We start from the raw sequence: 20,006 nt of genomic DNA, 5'->3' as shown, positions 1-20,006 counted from the left end.
AAAAGGAAGAAGAAGATAAAATTTCGCCGTTTTTTTTAGAACAATGACACATGGAATTTGGATTCGTGTCGATCATGTCGATGTCATGAAGGTGAAATTCGATGTGCACAGGCCAAATGTCCGACTATAAAATGTCGACCAAATGAAACGCTCGTTAAACCGGATGGTCAGTGTTGTGGTCGGTGCGAAGAAAGTAAGTGATTCGTTTTCAATAAATATGAAATGTTATGATACATTATTTTTTGTTGTTGTTGCTGTTGGTCATAGGTGCCGGTATTTGTACCGTTTTTGGTGATCCACACTACAAAACATTCGATGGGAAATTCTTTAGTTTTCAAGGATCATGCAAGTATCAATTAACGGCCGACTGTATGAATCAATCATTTTCAATACGTGTAACAAATGATGCACGTAGCACCAAATCATCGTCATGGATAAAAACGGTAACACTTAAGATGCCCACAATTCGAGTGAATTTGGGGCGAAAAATGCGCGTCAAAGTGAACGGAACACGTATTACGCCACCATATAAATTAGACAATTTACTAGACATTCAGCGAACCGATGAGGGAATCAGTGTTAACACTGAAATTGGCATTAATCTTCTATGGGATGGTAGTAATTTTCTTCAAGTTCAAGCGGCCACCTCATACAAGAAGAAACTCTGTGGCCTTTGTGGAAATTACAGTAAGTTTGCAGAAAAATATTACCGATACTTTTGTCGATTCACAGTTTCAAATTTGAATAAAAAACTTTTTTCTTTTTTTTTTGTTTGCGAAAAAAAATCGGATGCGCAATTAAATTTGAAATTTCTATTTTAAAATTCTATTTCGTATAGATAATGTGTATCGTGACGATTTGACATCGAGACGTGGTATCAATTACACTGATGATGTGTGGCGTTTCGCCAATTCATGGAAGGTCGGTGGAATCAAGGCATGCTCACGAAAGCATGAAAATCTCGCCAAATCACCAATATGTCGACTGAAAAAAGGTGGCCAATTTTGTAAGCCATTGCGTGAATCAGAGATTTTCGATGATTGTGGCACCCGATTAAATCCAGAACATTATTTTGAATCATGTCGTAAGGATATGTGCGAATGTCCATCTGGTAAATGTTATTGTGACAGTTTTTCGGCTTATGCGCATGAATGTAAACGTGTTGGTGGTTTTGTATCGGATAATTGGCGACGTGAAACTGGTTGCGAACACAATTCAACGACCGCATTATCGACCAACTTAAATCGATGGATACCAGCATCATCCAGCCAAGCGACCAATCAATTGCTATCATCACACAGTAAATCACATCGAAATCGACAGAAACTACGACGCTTACAACATGGTAATTCGATGCGATTCAATCATCATCACCATCAACAACATCGAAAACAACACTTTCCATTGTCGTCAACATTTGATATTGATAATCCAGATTTTGTACTAAGACCGCATGATCAAGAGCAAATCATCCTATCGCAACATGTACCGCGTGAGCTTCGCTTACAAAATCATAGCCGAACACCACCGCCTCTAGTGTAATGTGATCGATTTTGTGTGTTATTTGCAACTGCAAATGGTTTTTCCATTTAATATTTTCCTTCTTCTCAGTTCTCACCTCCGTTTTTCTTTTGTGCCCGTTTTCAATTCTTTTTCTTCGGTATCGCGCTTCTGTCGCGATGCTAAAACTTCAATGCAGCGCATCGTTTAAACCAAATTAAATATAATTGAGCTCACACTAAATCTTGATGTCTCTACAAGAAAAAACGAACGTGATACGAACTAATTTAAATGAATCACGTTGTCATGTTTTCTATTTCATTTTTTTCTGTTGTTGTTGTTGTTGTCCTGGAGTTTTCATAATTAAAATTCTAATTATAAATTTAAAAGGAACATCAATAATTTTGTGTCATTTTTTTTGACATTTCAAAACAATGCTTCTTTGACAATTCGTTTTCTCAGTGTTCTGACTCTGTTGCATTGAATGTGTTTAACTCTGCCGATTTTACATAAGTATGGCGGAAGCCGCAGATCCTATGTTTTTCAATTCCGCGACTGAAGTGTCGAAGAGATATTTCCAGCATTGTTTTTTTTTCTTTGTTCATATTGAGTAATAATTTTTGTATCTCAAAATAGAGAGAGAGGAAATAGAGAGAGAGAGAGAAAGAGAAAGAAACACACACAATTGTTCACTAAATGTTAGTTTGTAAGCACTTTACAGTCCAATTTCATTTAAACATCATCGAACAAACAAAAATTTATGTCATTTTCCAATTTATAATAAGACACCCATGCAAGGAGGAGAAAAAAAAATTATTATTTAATATGGAATAACGTTCAAACATGCATCGAACCATATATGTAAATTATATGGCCTATATAAGAAATTTTTTTGACTGAATTTGCCATAGTATGTAGATCAATTATTATGAAAGAAAAAAAAGGGGAATTTCCGTTTTAGTGACAAAATGAAAAGAAAAACGAATAAGTAGGAATTAGAAGTAAATCGAAATATCCGACCGGATGAGCACAGCATGTATAACAAAGCACATGCATAATACATACACATACACATACACATAGAAAAACCAATATAATCTTTCTCAAGTTAGTAAATACTCAGCACAAACTGGCAAATAAAAGAAATAAATCCCGGATGGAATGATGAGTCGGGGAAATTCCCTCGAGAAAAAAAAATGGGAGTGTGCGCATCGGAAATGTTGATCATCATCGGAAGATATTTCGTGCTCAAAAACAATTAAATGTATTGTTTTGTTTTCTTTTTTTTATATATATATTTATATACGTATGAACGATCTTTTGCTTTCACCTGCCGAACCAATTCAGAAAATTCAACACTTTTGACAAGTTTGAAATAGCTTTTGTGTATTTAAATTTAAATCGATCTAATTTGGTGTCATGCATTTTCATTTCACTACCATGAAATTTAAGGGTTTCACAACCCATTACATACATATATAAATATAATATTTGAAGCTACTTTATTTATATTAAACACACACACACCGCACACATACACACATTGTATTTTGTATATATAGATTTTTGAATATCTTCTTTCCATGTATTGTTAATTTGTTTTTTTGTTCGATTTTTTGAACAGTTTTGAAAAAGAGAAAGAAAATATGGACCATTTATTCGAATGAAAAATTACTTTGAAATGTACTCGTTTCAATTTTGAATTCATAAGCAAATATTTTGATTGTGGATTTACCATTTTTCATTTGTCACAGAGACGACATTTTGTTCTTCTTTTTTAAATTAAGATTTGATTATGCAATAGATTGAGTTTAAGCCACTTTCATCCATTTATGCATATACCATCACATTTCGATACAATATACATGTACTTGAGCCATTCATTATTTCTCAATTGATCATTGTTCCATTGGTCATCTTGTGTGCGCGTGCATTTGTTTTTTTTTGAACTTCAATCGAAGATTTTTACCGCCTTCGCCCCCCTCAACAAATACATTCTCAATCATTTTCTATTTTTCTAAGTTAAATTATAAACTTGAAATACATGTGAATCGATTCATTTGGTTAGCGATAAAATGAAATTGAATTAAAACGAAAGGAAACGAATTAATTTGTATATTTATATTGAAATAAAGACGCAAATTTCGAAAGGGAGAGAGTGAGAGATAGCGGCATAATTAAAATAAAAAAAAAAACAACAAACGCACACAACAACCAAGTATTACTATTTATTAGGACAAAATCGTTTACTTATAGGTTATTTTTTCTCTGTTTGTTTTTCGTTTTCTTCATTTTGATCGCATTATAATTATAATATAATAATTCTTCTTTATTATTCTTTTTTTTTTCATTGTATTTTTGTGATTTTAATTTATTATACAATTTAGTTTATAATATGTGTATTTTTAAATTTTAATTTTTCAAGCGTAATTTAGGAAGATAGTTTGTTTAGGTAATGCGCACGAATATAGTATGTATATGATTATGAGCATGACAGAAAAAAGCGAGAGAGAGAACAAGATTTGGAACGCAAACTACTGCGACATTTGTAATAAAAAAATAAATGGCAAGAAGAATATTATGTTGATCATAAGATCAATCAAATGGTATGGAAATGCGCGCAGTTTGTTGTAAAACACGTTCCAATATGTGATTCGATGTATATTTGATGTTTGTACGCACGCACGATTTTACTTAATTTTTTTTTTTTCGTAAATTTCTCTTCCTATTGAGCGACTGTATCGAGGCTTATGCACCTTAATTTAATAAATATAAAATGAAAAAAAATTAATAAAATTAAATCAAATATATACTAATATATTCTATAATATTTATGTATGTATGTTATTGAAGAAAACATTAGAGATTAGAATCACACACACATACACACAAACACACACCTTTATTATTAGTAATTAATTTAACAATGAAAGTTAAGATGAATTTGACAAAGAAAGAAACAAACAAAAAAAAACATTTCCAGTGGTGTATGTTTGGATGGGCAGATAAATCGTCTGTCTTTGATATAAATATATAAATTATTGTAAACCATTTGACATCGCCAATTTATTTTTCTTTTTTGGTTTTTCTTTTTTGCAAATCAAAATTGCTTTGAAAAAAATTAAACATAGAATATATATATTTGAGCCAGTCGCATTTAACAAAAGACCAACACAAAAAAACCATACAATCACAAATACACTCACTCATACACACACACACATACACACACAAAACATTAAATTAAATGTAAACATCATATATTATAGAGAAGAAAAAAAAACAAAATGAACCGCCAAAAATACTTAATAATCTTCATTGAGAATTCCATAGATTAAAAATGTGTAAAAGAAAAAAAAAAAGAAAAATCCGGGTTTTTTTTCTCGTTGTTGTTTAGAAATTTCACTCCATAGATAACATCTCGATAGACACTTTGATTCTCGTCTGCATAAAAGTCCGAATTTTTTATGCCATGCCATTGGAAAAATTAATCACTGGTAAATTTATGTCGAAACGATTTGGTGATTCGAAGAAAATGGATCTTTTTGGATTTAGCATTAATTTAAAGGTGCTTTTAAAAATTGTGTAATCATCTAAAACGCTTTGTGCTGAAATCAAATTCTCTGGCCATGAGGTATTTTTGACCAACCCAAATAGCTCAACCGGCTAAAGGTCAGGTGATATTTGGATGAGAAGAGGAATTGGTTCTTTTATTTTAACCTCTTTCATTCATTCGTTATGATACAGCTGTTCTCAACCAGTGGCTATTGTCGACACTGTCTACACATCTAAATTATAAAATTCCAATTAATAATCATATAATTGAAACGTTCATAGAGGGAGATAGAAAGGGAGTTTCACAATAAAAATAAAAACTCGAACAACGACTAAAAATACATTCACATGCAGATAAGCACAAAATAGAATTGCTAATTTTTCATTTAATGATCTCATTATAACAGATTTAGTTCATAAAAGTCATCGAATCGTTCGTTTGCTGCTTTTACTTACCGCCAAATAAAACCAACACGTTATGCAAACAGATGTGTGTGTGTTTTTGTTTTTATTATTTTTTTATTATGCGAATTTCGATTAAAAGGCAATTCTTAGAAAATAGAATGAAAGCGATTTAAAAATAATTCTTTTTCATTTTTAAACGGTTCTTTCATTTGTTTCGAAATTGAATTTGTTGATGTTATAAAATAAAAGCAAAAAAAATCGAATTAGCAAAAAAAATTGCCCATGCCATTCACTTTTCTGTGGCATGTTTTTTTGGATTGTCAGGGCTTTTTCGCTGGCTATGCTTGTTTTGTATATTTCTGTAATGCCATTGAAAATTCAAGAACATTGATGGTAATGAGCTCAAAACAAAGCCGCATTTATCAAATCAATTAGTATGAAAATAAATGTTCTATCTATAGAGAAATGAAATTATATGTGCGATCCCAATGAATGATTCCTAATCACCTTTGAATAAAAAACAAATTATTGTATTTAATTGAGTACTATTTACATTTAAATTTCGATCTATTTGAGAAATTTTTGAAATTAGCAGTGAATGAACGCTTGAAATCCAGTCAAATTTAGGTAAGTGATGCAAGCAAAAAAACACGAAATAAAAAAAGTCTTTCATAAACAAAAAAAATCATACAATTCATTAAATAAAAATCGTTTTTTGCTTGTTCTTTTCGTTAGTTGCATTTACTGTATTTTTTAAAATATTGCTGATTATATCATATAATAAATGAGTTGCAAGTATTTTCCATATGAAATCTTGAGCGCGTACAGCTTAGCTGGAGCAGAACAACTTGTACGTAAATTCATGTTTGTATACTTCACCGGGATATACAATTGAGTTCGGGAAGTTTGGCTGTAAATAGAATTAATTTTTTTTAAATAGAAAAATGTGAACAAAAAAATCGTAAATAAATGTAATTTTGGAACCAAAAAGTTCACAACTTAATTTTTATCGACCTCGGTTTACTTACATGATTCACAGCGTCTGGATAATTTTGAGTTTCCAAACAGAATGCACCGTGTTTAAAATAGAGTGCACCATCTTTACCAAATATTGGTTCGTTTGCATCACTCATTGGTTTGTCATCATGTGGTTTGCCTTCCGGATAAATCTGAAAAACAGTATCAATTAATAATTATAAATATGTGAATAATTATTAAAATTTCATATAAAAATCATACAAATTTGACGTTTGTAAATTTCAAGATTTTTACAGTAAAAAAAATCATATTCAATTGAACACGGAAAAAAATGTAAGTACCTGGTTATTTGGATCGGGCATACCATTGCTGGTATAAAATTGAACACCCGGTTGATCACTGTATACTTCCAATACTCGGCCAGATTTGGGATGGGCCACACTGAATATGATTTAATTTTTTCATTTAATCAAACAGATTGAAATTAATAATATGAAATTATATCGTTAAATTGGCTACATTGGTTTCAATGAATTTGCTCTTAGTTTTATTTAAACTAAAATTCAATCTGGATAGAATTGGATTTCAAGCGTATTTTAACTTGAGCTGAATTTTATTGTTTGGACTTTGCTATTTTCATAATGAATCCAATCATTTTGTCATTAAAAATTATCTCTGTTTACTTTTGTACCCCATTGGAATTGTTGACATTTTTTTTGCATTTAAATTTGTTGACAATGTGATATCGTCTTGAAATTATCCCCAATTATGTGTTTACGTGATAAAAAAATGAAGGCATACCGAGCAGCAAATGTCAGCGATTGATCGGTGCCACGAGTTACACAGAAATTATCATCATATCCGTTATTTTTAAGTTTGGCAATGTATTGGCCAAGATTACAGCCCACACGCAGATCATAATTGGTGCCAGTTACATTTTGAAATTGTCCGGTAGGAATTGAATCCTTATCGGTAAGGGTGTAACGATCTGCGTTCAGTGTTACTACATGATTATAGATTTCCGTATGACCTTTGTCCTGCATAAAATTGAAAATAAACATTAAAATAAAGCGATACAATTCGATTTGTAAATGGTGCATTACATGGCCAGCTAGATTGAAATACGAATGATTGGTTAAATTGATGGGTGTTGGTTTCGAAACGGTGGCTGTATATTTGCCGGAAAATGTATTGTCCGGATGTAGTTCATAAGTGACTTGAGCCATTACCGTTCCTTCATAGCCTTGATAGCCGTCTGGATTAACATGTGTCATCACTACCTTCGAGTTCGATTGATATGCTTGCCAATTGAATTTATCAAATCCCACAGTTCCACCATGAAGTTGATGCATTCCGTTCAAATTTTTATCCACTTCGAAATGTTTTCCATTCAAATTAAACTGGCCAAATCCAATGCGATTGCAAACCCGTCCAACAGTCGCACCGAAATATGGATTGGACTTTGAACGATAGCCTAAATTGAAAAACGTTACAAAAAAATCAGATTTTCTTGAGAATTTAACAAAAATGAAATAAATTAACCTTCCAAATCGTCATATCCCAGAACAATATCTGCAATATTGCCATACTTATCAGGCATTCGAATGGCTGTCACTGTTGCGCCATACGTGATGACTTGAACCGAAACGCCATTATCATTGCTGAATGTAAATCGTCTCACCCGTTCGTCAAATCCAGTTATTGGATCTTTCACTGAACCGAATGCATCTTCAATAATTTGCACCATTTTTTATGAACGTCTTACACTTTCTCTTGTCGTATTGACTCTGTTATATTTGAAAAATCTTTACGCTGCTTCAATCAACCACTTGAAGTTTTGTTTGTTGTTTTTTTTTCTTTTGTGCGTTGCAAAATTCCACTTGTTGTTAGCACTTGAAACTATTGCTTTAATCAGCTGATACTTAATCGTGTCAATTGCCGCAAGTCAACTAATAATTCGACGATGCGTAAACTTCGTTTTTATTTACGTTTCAATTGTGTGAACGACAACAACTGTCACTCTTGCCGCTTCTCACAAATAAAATCGCTTGTATGCTGAACACATCATTTCGCACACACTAACGATGCTCAATGTTTTTGTGCATTTGTATTAATCCATGAATAACAAACAGCTGCGGAAAAAAAACACGCACATTCACACACATTATTGATACGAAAAACCACAAACATCCACATTCACACTCATACACATTCAATCAAGCATGAAATTCTATAGTTCAATTGCAAAGTGATGTCAAAAATAATACCGACCGATATGAGACATGTAAGAAAAATGGTTTTTTTGTCACGTTACCGCAATGATGTAACGAAAAAAATGCTTCGAGATTTGAGTTTGGTTATAGAATTTTAATTTCCAATCCAGTTTTAGCGGTTTTGATTTTTTATGATGAAAAGCTAGGAAACCACTAATTTCCTTCTTATTTTCACTGACCTCAAATAATAAGTATCAAACAAATTTTGTTCATCACTGAAATTATATTTTCGGACACACACTTTTCAACAATAAAAAAAATATCTCTCATTCGCCGAATTCTTTTCATCGCATTCTATTGAATCAAAACCTATTTATATAAATATTGTATCAAATTTAAACCGCATTGACTCGAAAATTACAATAAATCTTCACACAATTCATGATATGAGAACGGTTAACCGAAATGAGATATGTGTCATTTTATCGCTTAATTATTGAGTAAAATACAACTTGAAAGCAATTTTGGAGATGAAACCGCACGCACTCGCACTTGTACGCACACGCAAATGGCGTTGTGGCAAATTGATGGTTGTGGTTGTAACAAAGCTCAAGTAATGTAAAAATAGAGACATGGAACTGGATGTTTGCAACCGTTCAAAACTATAATCAAATACGAGGGTTGCTCCATAATTTTTTTTAAAAACATATATAACACAGTTGTTTTTTGTCGAAAATGGTTTTATTGTTTTTCAAAATATTCCCCGAGATGATCGATACACTTTTGCATTCGATGAAACCATTTGTCATAGCATTCGTGCCACTCCGAAACTGATATCTCCAAAACGTGTGTTTTGAACGCTTCAACTGCTTCTTCTGGTGTCGAAAATCGTTGACCACGTAGTTTTTTCTTCACGCTTGGGAACAAAAAAAAGTCATTGGGTGCCAGGTCAGGACTGTACGGTGGATGACCCATCAGTTCGATGTTTTGACCGGTCAAAAATCGAGTAGTTTGAAAAGATGTGTGAGAGCTCGCATTATCGTGATGAAGAATTATTTTGCGACGGTGGTTGTGTTTTCTTATTTCACCAAACACTTCGGGCAAACAAATGGTGGTATACCAATCAGAATTGACGGTCTTACGATCCTCTAGTGGAACGGTTGCCACATGACCACTTCTCCCGAAAAAACAGGCGACCATTCGCTTCGAAGTGCTTCTTGCTCGAACAACTTTCGTTGGGTTATCTTCATTTTGGAAGACCCATACAGTCGACTGCTGTTTCGTTTCGGGCTCATAGGCATATATCCACGATTCGTCACCAGTGACGATTTTATTAACGTCTTTTGAAGCACCACGATTGAATTTCTTGAGCATTTCTTTACACCAACTCACACGAGCCATTTTTTGTTCATCGGTCAATTTATGTGGGATCCAACGAGAGCAAATCTTTTTTACGGCTAAATGTTCATGCAAAATTGTATGTATGCTGTGGGATGAAATGCCCAAAGATGCCTCAATCTCACGGTAGGTCACATGACGATCTTCCATAATCAGTTTTCTGACAGCATCGATGTTTTGTGGCACAACAGCCGATTTTGGACGACCTGTATGAAACTCGTCTTTGAGCGAACTACGACCGCAACGGAATTCTCGGTACCAGTTATAAATTGTCTGAAGGGTTGGTGCTTCATTGCCAAAGGCCAAATGAAGTCGATCGAAACACTGTTGTTGAGATAATTTACTTCGAAAATCGTAGTAAATCATTTTACGAAAATCTTCACGTGTAAAATTCATTTTTTTGTTGAGTCGCAGTTTACCAGTCACTGTAAACAATACAAATAGCGTTCGTACGACAAAAGGTTCAGGGCACGAATACATACCAAAACATCAAACTTTACGAATATGACAATGGTTTACATCGGGCAACACTATAAGTACCATTTTAAAAAAAATTATGGAGCAACCTACGTATATACATAATCAGTCATCATTTTTTCTATCATAAGAATTCAAGCTGCGCTATCCAATCTATGGACGAAGGACTGAAAATGAACCTGATTATTAAATTGCGCACATTATTCAAATCCAAACCAACGAGACAGCCAATCGCAATTATGTTATTCTATTTTGTGCGTCGGTTTACCATCGACCATGAGACGGAGAGAGAGAGAAAGAGATGATACAGAATGTGTGTAACATGCACTTTCTGCTTACAGTGAATGAAAACGTTAATTAGCATATAAATTATGGTATACATTCAGGTCTTGTGTGCAGTTTGTGTCAATTATCCACGAGAAAATTATTCGCTGGAGCGTCATTTTGGTCTTCTCTTACAAAAATTAAAGCACGCTATTCAGTTCCATGTGAAATAAAGGAATCCTACGGCCAAAGACTGGCAGTGTATTTATTGGGTTGCAAATTTCAATGCTCTGTTTTTGAGAATTTACTTTTTCAGAGTACGTATTTCAAAGTATGAATCTGTATTGTTACTATATTCCCATCGAATCACGGGTCCGCATAATCGTCCAACGGTGTCTGCATACTCATTGTTATTAACGAATAAAAATGCCATTTTTATTATAATTTATTTATTTACTTTCATTGCTTATTTTTTAACAGAGGACAATTTGGCGGGCAAAATTTCTATAAAAACCCTTTTTATCCTTTTTTTATGGAATCGTATTAGACTTCTCTTTCCTTTATAAATGTTTCATCGTCAATTATAGTATATTTATATTCACGAAATCCTAAAGGATCAGCGTGAATTGCCTTGGCTGCATCCATTACCATGCTTATGTATACATCCAATATTTTTTCAACATCTGCAGCTCTAGCCACGCTCTCAAAATACTCCTTGTAATCATTGAATAATATAAAATTAAGCTGAGCTCCCTTCTTCTGTTGACTGTTCGCATAGTCTTGCATATCTTTCAGCATTTCTGACTTAGATGGTAGTTCCTTGGCACCAGAAAAGAATTTAAGGGCAAAACGTGCCTGTTGATATATTTAAAAAAAGATCATTACTTAAACGAGGGCTTTATTCTCATTACATAGAATACATTCTACTTGCTATAACATTCACCTGTAAATCCAGCGCTAAAAGCAGCGGATTATAAGGTATTCCAATAAACGCCATAGAGGGGTGTTCTATGAAAAATGAAAAAAAAAAAAAAGAATTAAAAAATATATATTTTACTGCAATAAATCCAAAACAGACCTATATTTATGATTTGTTTATACAATGGTTGCACGTATTTCTTATTATTATCAACATGAATACCAGAGTCATCATCCAAGAATGGATACCGATATTTATAACCTGTGAAATCCAAGAATACATTTTATTTATTTTTTGCTATTTTGAACAGCAAAACTTTCAATTTATAAAGAAAACAATAACTTCAACAAATACGCATGTCTCTATAGAATAAAAAAGTTCAAAATACCTGTCCCATATATAACTGCTGTGAAATTTTGATGCGTGTCATCCATAAAGTCAGCTCCGTTTGATGTAAAACGCTTCAAATTTTTTTTAAATGTAACATTGTCCCCATATTTTTTTCGCATTTCTCCCGTTTCGCTGTATGTTCGTCTACTCCACGTTATTCGATTGGCAACCTTCGAAAGTTGAAGTATAAGATCTCTTCCACTCGGTCCACCGCCTACAACCAGAACATCAGCTCCTTTTTTTTTTTAATAAAATGAAATATATCAAAAATACATTTTTGTTGCGAGTCAACAATGTCGATAAGATTTGAATGTTATCTAGCTGGGTAAATAAAATTTAACACCAAAAAACGTTCTCGATTTGAAATGATTATAAATGAAAGTCGTCCTAAAGAATACATTAGCAGTGCCATATACAAAATGACATTGTCAATACTTTTCTAATGACGGGATTAACGGTACAGTTTTGTAAACAAAATATTTGTGTTCGGTAAGAATTATGGATTCTATTGTATGATAAATGAATGAAAAATACACTGGCAATGCAATTTATTCAGCTCAGTACTAGCAGAATATTTTCATTTATACTAAGAATGATAAGAAACATCTAAACGAATGATAAGAAACATCTTTAACAAACCGCGAAAGTCTTCAGCTCTACGATAATCATGGCTATGTATGATTTTGCCCTTAAATTCGTTAGCGCCTTCAAATTCTGGATAATTTGGAGAAGAATATTGATTGATGCAAATAAAAACAACATCAAAAGTCAAAGACTCAGTTTTGTTTTTGGGTAAATTTTTGACGGTTATATTCCATTTGTTGTTTTCAATCAAACGAACTTTGTCAACCAAATGATGGAATTTAATATGTCTCTTCACATCGAAGCGATCAGCGTAAGAGTTCAAGTACTTCCATACATCCTCATATGATGGATATGATCGAGTATTATTTGGAAATTTATGGTCTACTGAAAGTTGCATATTTTGGTGAGGTATATCTATTCTGTTTTGAGAGTAACAAATAATCAATATTTTTTGTATTCGGTTTTGCAGTAAATAGTAAAAGTACCTTAGCCCTTGGTACATGGCACTGTGAATATCAACACCATACTCATCTTTTCCGGTTTTATCTGTGTACCACCATGTTCCGCCAAGCGCCTCACCTTTTTCGTAAACCACCACATTATGTCCTTGTTCGAGAGAATTTTTCGCACTAGCCAACCCTGATGGTCCAGCTCCGATAACGGCAATATTCAAAAACTTCGGCGGTAGTCCATGTACGCTCAGAATTTCAAGTATCAAAACCAAAATGATACACTTACCGCTCGGCACGACATTCATTTTGCTTGACTTTGTAAGAAAAACAAAAATGAAACTAGTTTAATTTTCTAAATTTGATTTTCTGGTAAGAAAAAAAGGTATTTTTTACAATAAAAGAGGTGAACTTTACAAAAGAGAAAAATTAATGTTTTTTTTTTTCTTTCAATTAATCGTTTAATTTGCTCCGATGTAGCTGATTTAGTTCGAATCACAAAGTGGTATGATATTTATACTCGTTTGATAACAGATAAGTCGCACATAATGACACGTGTTAGAAATAATAGATAAAATTAAGTAATCAAGCAAAATTTTTGCAAGTGGCAACAAATCAGAAGAAACAAAATCAGAATCATGTGATAACGAAAGGTAAAAGTAAGAATGAAGTCTCAAATATTATCTCAAAAATTGAGTCTCAAATATTATCGCAGCGGTTTTAACTATAGAAAATACGATTAATTGAATATAAAAATGTTTACTTTCAATATAAAATCTCATAACGATCAAAGTTTAACCCCAATACTAACTCCAAAAATAATTCCTCGAAAACAGATTGAACGCTCAACATTTTCTCAAAACCATTATTCGAGTTTCACAAAAAATTATGTTATTTAATTAATGACTTTATGACAAGTGAGTCTTAGATAGTCTCATCGAATTTTGATAGCTACAAAAGGAATTTTGATAGCTATCAAAATTTTTCAAAAGAACTTTGGTCGCGGCGATTATTTATTATTTCTAACACATGTCATTTTGTACGACTTATCCGTTATCAAACGAGTATAAATATCATACCACTTTGTGATTTGAACTAAAACAGCTACAACGGAGCAGATTAAACGATTAATTGAAAGAAAAAAAAAACATTAATTTTTCTCTTTTGTAAAGTTCACCTCTTTTATTGTAAATAATACCTTTTTTTCTTACCAGAAAATCAAATTTAGAAAATTAAACTAGTTTTATTTTTGTTTTTCTTACAAACTCAAGTAAAATGAATGTGATGCCGAGCGGTAAGTGTATTATTTTGGTTTTGATACTTGAAATTCTGGGCGTACATGGACTACTATCGAAGTTTTTGAATATTGCCGTTATCGGAGCTGGACCATCAGGGTTGACTAGTGCGAAAAATTCTCTCGAACAAGGACATAATGTGGTGGTTTACGAAAAAGGTGAGGCGCTTGGCGGAACATGGTGGTACACAGATAAAACCGGAAAAGATGAGTATGGTGTTGATATTCACAGCGCCATGTACCAAGGGCTAAGGTACTTTTACTATTTACTGCAAAACCGAATACAAAAAATATTGATTATTTGTTACTCTCAAAACAGAATAGATATACCTCACCAAAATATGCAACTTTCAGTAGACCATAAATTTCCAAATAATACTCGATCATATCCATCATATGAGGATGTATGGAAGTACTTGAACTCTTACGCTGATCGCTTCGATGTGAAGAGACATATTAAATTCCATCATTTGGCTGACAAAGTTCGTTTGATTGAAAACAACAAATGGAATATAACTGTGAAAAATTTACCCAAAAAAACCTGAGTCTTTGACTTTTGATGTTGTTTTTGTTTGTATTCATCAATATTCTTCTCCAAATTATCCAGAATTTGAAGGCGCTAACGAATTTAAGGGCAAAATCATACATAGCCATGATTATCGTAGAGCTGAAGACTTTCGCGGTTTGTTAAAGATGTTTCTTATCATTCGTTTAGATGTTTCTTATCATTCTTAGTATAAATGAAAATATTCTGCTAGTATTTCTACTAGCTGAATAAATTGCATTGCCAGTGTATTCTTCATCCCTAGGGGCATTTTACTATATGCGAATGCCATTTTATACGAAATATATGATTGCTATAGAATAAAAACAGCGTATGAAAAGGTTGCATTTCAAAGCGAAACACCGTCATACAAAATACAGCAAAAAATGTATGTAAAAACAACCTATGGTGTGCGACCGTATCATACGTTGTATTTATTCTAGAGGATTCATATGAACATTTTCCTATTCATACATGAAATATACGAAGATAAGTATATTCATCCGCATCAACATCTATGAAAATTCGTACATTTCATTCGCAACCATTCGCGAATGCCACATACGTCTTGCTAGATGCGAAAAACTGTCGTGTGACATGTGTACATACACATTGCTGTGTTCAGTCTGTCGTGGCAGTTTCAAACACAATGTCATTGTTCTCAACTAAATTTGAAAAACAGTTGAAAAAAAAATACAAGATTATTTGTTGAATATTATTTTAGAAGCCGTGTTCGATTCGAAAAGTGAGATTTTAGAAATAAATTCAGATAATATAAAAGAAATTGAAAGTTACTTCAATGAAAATAAAAACCTTTCACAAGGCACCGTTTACAGTGATTATATATTAAAGATTTATTTACCATTTTTAAAAAAAAATCACTCAATATTACCAAAAAAATATCAATTCGGCTTGAATCTCTGTCACCTAATCTGTCACTTTGACTTTTTGAATGAAAAAATATGACTTTTCATATGCGCCATCCGCAAAATGTGTATGAAACATTCGACACCGTCCGCAAATTTGTATGAAACATCCGCCACCATTCGCAAAATTTGTATGAAACATTCGCGACCATTCGTTTCTATTTGCAAAATATATATGAAAAATTCGCTCGCATATGGAACATTCGTATAAGTCGGAACCCCCTAGCTTCATCCATTTATTATACAAAATAGAATCCATTATTCTTACCGAACACTAATATTTTGTTTAAAAAGTTTACCTTTAATCCCGTCATTAGTATTCTTTAGAACGGCTTTCATTTATAATCATTTCAAATCGATTTTTGATATATTTCGTTTTACTTAATAAAATAGGAGCTGATGTTCTGGTTGTAGGCGATGGACCGAGTGGTATGGATCTTATACGTCAACTTTCGAAGGTTGCCAAGCGAATAACGTGGAGTAGACGAACATACAGAGACACAGAAAATATTCGAAAAAAATATGGACCCAAAGTTACATTTAAAGATAATTTGAAGCGTTTTACATCAAATGGAGCTGACTTTATGGATGACACGCATCAAAATTTCACAGCAGTTATATATGGGACAGGTATTTTGAACTTTTTTCATCTATAGAGACATGTGTATTTGTTGAATTCTTGGATTTCACAGGTTATAAATATCGGTATACATTTTTGGATGCTGACTCTGGTATTCATGTTGATAATAATAAGAAATACGTGCAACCATTGTATAAACAAATCATAAATATAGGTCTGTTTTGGATTTATTGCAGTAAAATATATATTTTTTAATTCTTTATTTTTTATTTTTCATAGAACACCCACTATGGCGTTTATTAGAATACCTTATGATACAATGCTTTTAGCGCTCGATTTACAGGTGAATGTTATAGCAAGTTGAATGTTTTTTAATTACTCAAACTATCATATTTACTATTTACGTAATTAGAAAACAGCCCTGGTATAAGTAATGATCAATTTTTTAAAAAAAATTATCAACAGGCACGTTTTGCCCTTAAATTCTTTTCTGGTGCCAAGGAACTACCATCTAAGTCAGAAATGCTGAAAGATATGCAAGACTATGCGAACAGTCAACAGAAGAAGGGAGCCCAGCTTAATTTTATATTATTCGATGATTACAAGGAGTATTTTGAGAGCTTGGCTAGAGCTGCAGGTGTTGAAAAAATATTGGATGTATACATAAGCATGCCAATCGATGCATTCAAGGCATTTCGCGCTGATCCTTTTGAATATCGTGAATATAAATATACTATAATTGACGATGAAACATTTATAAAGGAAAGAGAAGTCTAATACGATTCCATAAAAAAAGGATAAAAAGGGTTTTTACAGAAGTTTTGCCCGCCAAATTGTCCTCTGAAAAAAAAAATAAGCAATGAAAGTAAATAAATAAATAATAATAAAAATGGAATTATAATATTATTAATAACAATGATTATGCAGACACCGTGGACGAATTATGTATTGTGTTTGAATATTTTTCAATCCCTTAATTATTCTGCATACACCTAAATATATCATTTTCATTGAACGTAATTGGCTCTATGAATTTTGGTCGCTGGACTTTTGGTCGTGAGAGAAATGGAATTTTAGTCGCCACGTATAAAATTCTTGTTATGAATGTTTTTTGGTCGCTGTTAAAAAAATAAATATGGTCGCTTGACAAAGAATTTTGAGCGCGGTTTTTTCGGCATAGGACTCGCTACAAAAAGAATTTCGATCGATATGAAAGAATTTTTGTCAAAATGAATTTAACATAAAGTTATAACCTTAAATAACAGAATTTTTTGTGACACTCGAATAATCGTTTCGAAAAAATGTTGAGCGTTCAGTCTGTTTTCGAGGAACATGGAGTCGGTAGGAAGCAACGATGACAACGAAACAAATAATTAATTGAAATTATCGATGCAATTAATTGAAAAAAGTGCAATTTTGTCGGTTTGGAAGTCATTAGTATATATATGTAGCCGAAAGCAGCTAGTAATATGCTAAGGATGTCCAAGTTCCATGTTAGTAATTTCCACATTTAAAAACACCCAAATCTTTTTTAAGGTGATCAGGAGAAAGACCTGCAGCCAGCTCCCAATTTTTCTTCTTTTTATGTGTATTATTGTTAGCCATCAGTCCGCCTTCCGTCAATCATCATCGTCAACTATTGAGTCAAATGAATTCAAAAAAAATGTACCAAACAGAGTGGAAATAACACATGCAGTATGTAAAAATAAATCCTTTAAAAGCGAAAACGCATTGAACGAACAGATTTAATTTGAAATGTTTCATTTAATAACACCATTTCTTGGTGAGCAACATAATGAATGTAAAGCCTTTAGGCATCTTTGCACACCCGTCCGATGTTGCTGTCATTCGATGCGGTGTGCTCGCACCACTCTCAATAAATTCAGTATATATTGAACATTCAACTAGTTGAGTTTCATTTAGGTCATATCGGAAGGGTGAACTCAGAAAGTAAACAGGCGACCGGAGTGAAAAAAAGATTTGTACGAAAGCGACACTATGCAAATCCAGGTCGGCATGTGCAAATTAAAGTGATTAAACTGCCGATGCCAGTACCAGCAAAACGAAAAAAGCAAATTGTTGAGGATCCAAGTGAGTCAAAAAATGACGAAGATGAAAATGAAGATAAAAGTGAAATGTCAGTTGACGTTAATATTGAAGACTCACAAATCGAAAACAAAAACACCACATCATTTTCATCACGATCAGCTTCACCAGAATCGTCATATAAATTTACAAAAGATAGTATTGTGATTGATGGTACAGAGTTTAAATTCCAACAAGATCCGTGGACTTTGTATTTACCAGATACACATTATACGAAAAAGAAGTTACTCAACTTAACATCAACACCGGCCAAAAAAAAAAACATTCAACAAATAACCCGTAAAATACGATCCCAAATTCAAAATCAATTAATTTTCCACGAAGGCTAAAAAATCGCAGATGATCAACGATCTGAAATAAACTATTTATTTGAAGATAAGATCACCAAATCATCGGTAGCAATGAAGAAAACGATTCCAAATGGAAGGACCTTCGGATGGTTATTGGTTTACTGACGGACACTGTGGATAAATTTGTTTTCATCGCAAATACCATGGCGTATGTTATAGATGCCGATAAAATGGATGAATTCGTGTCAAAAGAACCAGAAGAGCGGCAAGCAGAAATAGATAGTTTTTCAAAAAGAAATCTGAAGGATCCATCCAAAATACATAGACTGCTGTCCACAAACCCCGACGAAGGACCGTTCTTTCATTACGTTCATTCGCAATGGAAATGTAAACAAATATTGCGAAAATAACTGTCAATCGGAAAAACTACAATTTACACACAAAGAAATTATACAATGAAAACTAGATGGCTTGTCTTATAAAATTGAGAACTAGTTGACACTCCGTATAAAATTGTATTTTTCCATCTAATTTCATACAAAATATCGTTTTTGCGTATTCTCTTTTATGCGGATCTTCTTCAAAGCATAAACGAAGAAGAACCGCACAAATTCATTGTTTAAATTAAATCCTTATCGAGTCAATATAATTCAATATCAACAACGAAGTACTCTATACTGCAATGCGAATTGGTCACTGGTTTTTATTTGAACATAATTCATTCCTCAAACAGAATAGAGATCCAATTCAATTCACTGATCACTAAAAAAAAGTTGCCCTAACAGTTAAATTCAACTTTTGAATAATAACTACGCTATATTTAAAAAATTTGAATAGCATCGCAAAATATCACCGAAAAATGATTACGAATTGAAATAACATAATATTGTTATTTGATGCTTTTAATCATTCTAATTAAATTACATTAATATTCGAATTCGTATCATGACCAATCAAGCAAATACACTCAGCTTCTGTGACCTCTTTCAGCAGTGATAAGATCTTTCAGCAGTGTTTTTTGCGAACGATATATCAAAATTTTTAATTTAAATCAAATCTTCTATTCAAATCATTCTAATGAAACAATTTTAAATTTCAATTAGAGAAATCATTCCAAGTCACTTAAACTCAAA

At 32.7% G+C, this 20,006-nt stretch overlaps 3 protein-coding genes and 1 pseudogene across 12 annotated transcripts in view; 2 read left to right on the top strand and 2 right to left on the bottom strand.

Moving 5' to 3' along the window:
- Positions 1–3,147, top strand: part of LOC116345290 (BMP-binding endothelial regulator protein) — a 68,066-nt gene extending 64,919 nt beyond the window's left edge. For all 8 annotated transcript variants that reach the window (XM_031774530.1, XM_031774533.1, XM_031774536.1 and 5 more), the window contains exons 8-10: positions 40–193; positions 268–687; positions 839–3,147. In XM_031774530.1, the coding sequence (XP_031630390.1) occupies positions 40–193; positions 268–687; positions 839–1,542 (1,278 nt within the window). In that variant the 3' untranslated portion in view covers positions 1,543–3,147. The remainder of the gene's footprint in view (positions 1–39; positions 194–267; positions 688–838) is intronic.
- A 3,024-nt stretch (positions 3,148–6,171) lies between these two features.
- LOC116345214 (aldose 1-epimerase) lies at positions 6,172–8,590 on the bottom strand. The gene is made up of 6 exons (XM_031774410.1): positions 7,981–8,590; positions 7,542–7,912; positions 7,240–7,475; positions 6,780–6,879; positions 6,489–6,629; positions 6,172–6,370 (listed from the first exon to the last, which is right to left on the bottom strand). The coding sequence occupies exons 1-6, from the start codon at positions 8,183–8,185 to the stop codon at positions 6,290–6,292; spliced, it is 1,134 nt and encodes a 377-aa protein (XP_031630270.1). The 5' UTR covers positions 8,186–8,590; the 3' UTR covers positions 6,172–6,289.
- A 2,629-nt stretch (positions 8,591–11,219) lies between these two features.
- LOC116345131 (senecionine N-oxygenase-like) lies at positions 11,220–13,649 on the bottom strand. 3 transcript variants are annotated; one of them, XM_031774229.1, is made up of 7 exons: positions 13,551–13,649; positions 13,170–13,450; positions 12,739–13,103; positions 12,098–12,334; positions 11,869–11,970; positions 11,734–11,798; positions 11,220–11,645 (listed from the first exon to the last, which is right to left on the bottom strand). In XM_031774229.1, the coding sequence occupies exons 2-7, from the start codon at positions 13,439–13,441 to the stop codon at positions 11,334–11,336; spliced, it is 1,353 nt and encodes a 450-aa protein (XP_031630089.1). In that variant the 5' UTR covers positions 13,442–13,450; positions 13,551–13,649; the 3' UTR covers positions 11,220–11,333. The 3 variants fall into 3 exon arrangements, with proteins under 3 accessions (XP_031630089.1, XP_031630091.1, XP_031630090.1); XM_031774231.1 differs by having other exon boundaries at positions 13,530–13,624; XM_031774230.1 differs by having other exon boundaries at positions 13,170–13,475; positions 13,551–13,595.
- Positions 13,650–14,216: 567 nt separating this feature from the next.
- Positions 14,217–17,332, top strand: LOC116345084 (annotated as a pseudogene).
- Positions 17,333–20,006: the final 2,674 nt, after the last annotated feature.

The sequence above is a fragment of the Contarinia nasturtii genome, unplaced genomic scaffold, assembly GCF_009176525.2.
Source record: "Contarinia nasturtii isolate CC-2019 unplaced genomic scaffold, AAFC_CNas_1.1 Cnas_scaffold_1240, whole genome shotgun sequence".
NCBI lineage: Eukaryota > Metazoa > Arthropoda > Insecta > Diptera > Cecidomyiidae > Contarinia > Contarinia nasturtii.
Note: the sequence above shows the minus strand (reverse complement) of the source record. Positions and strands in the feature narration are given on the sequence as shown.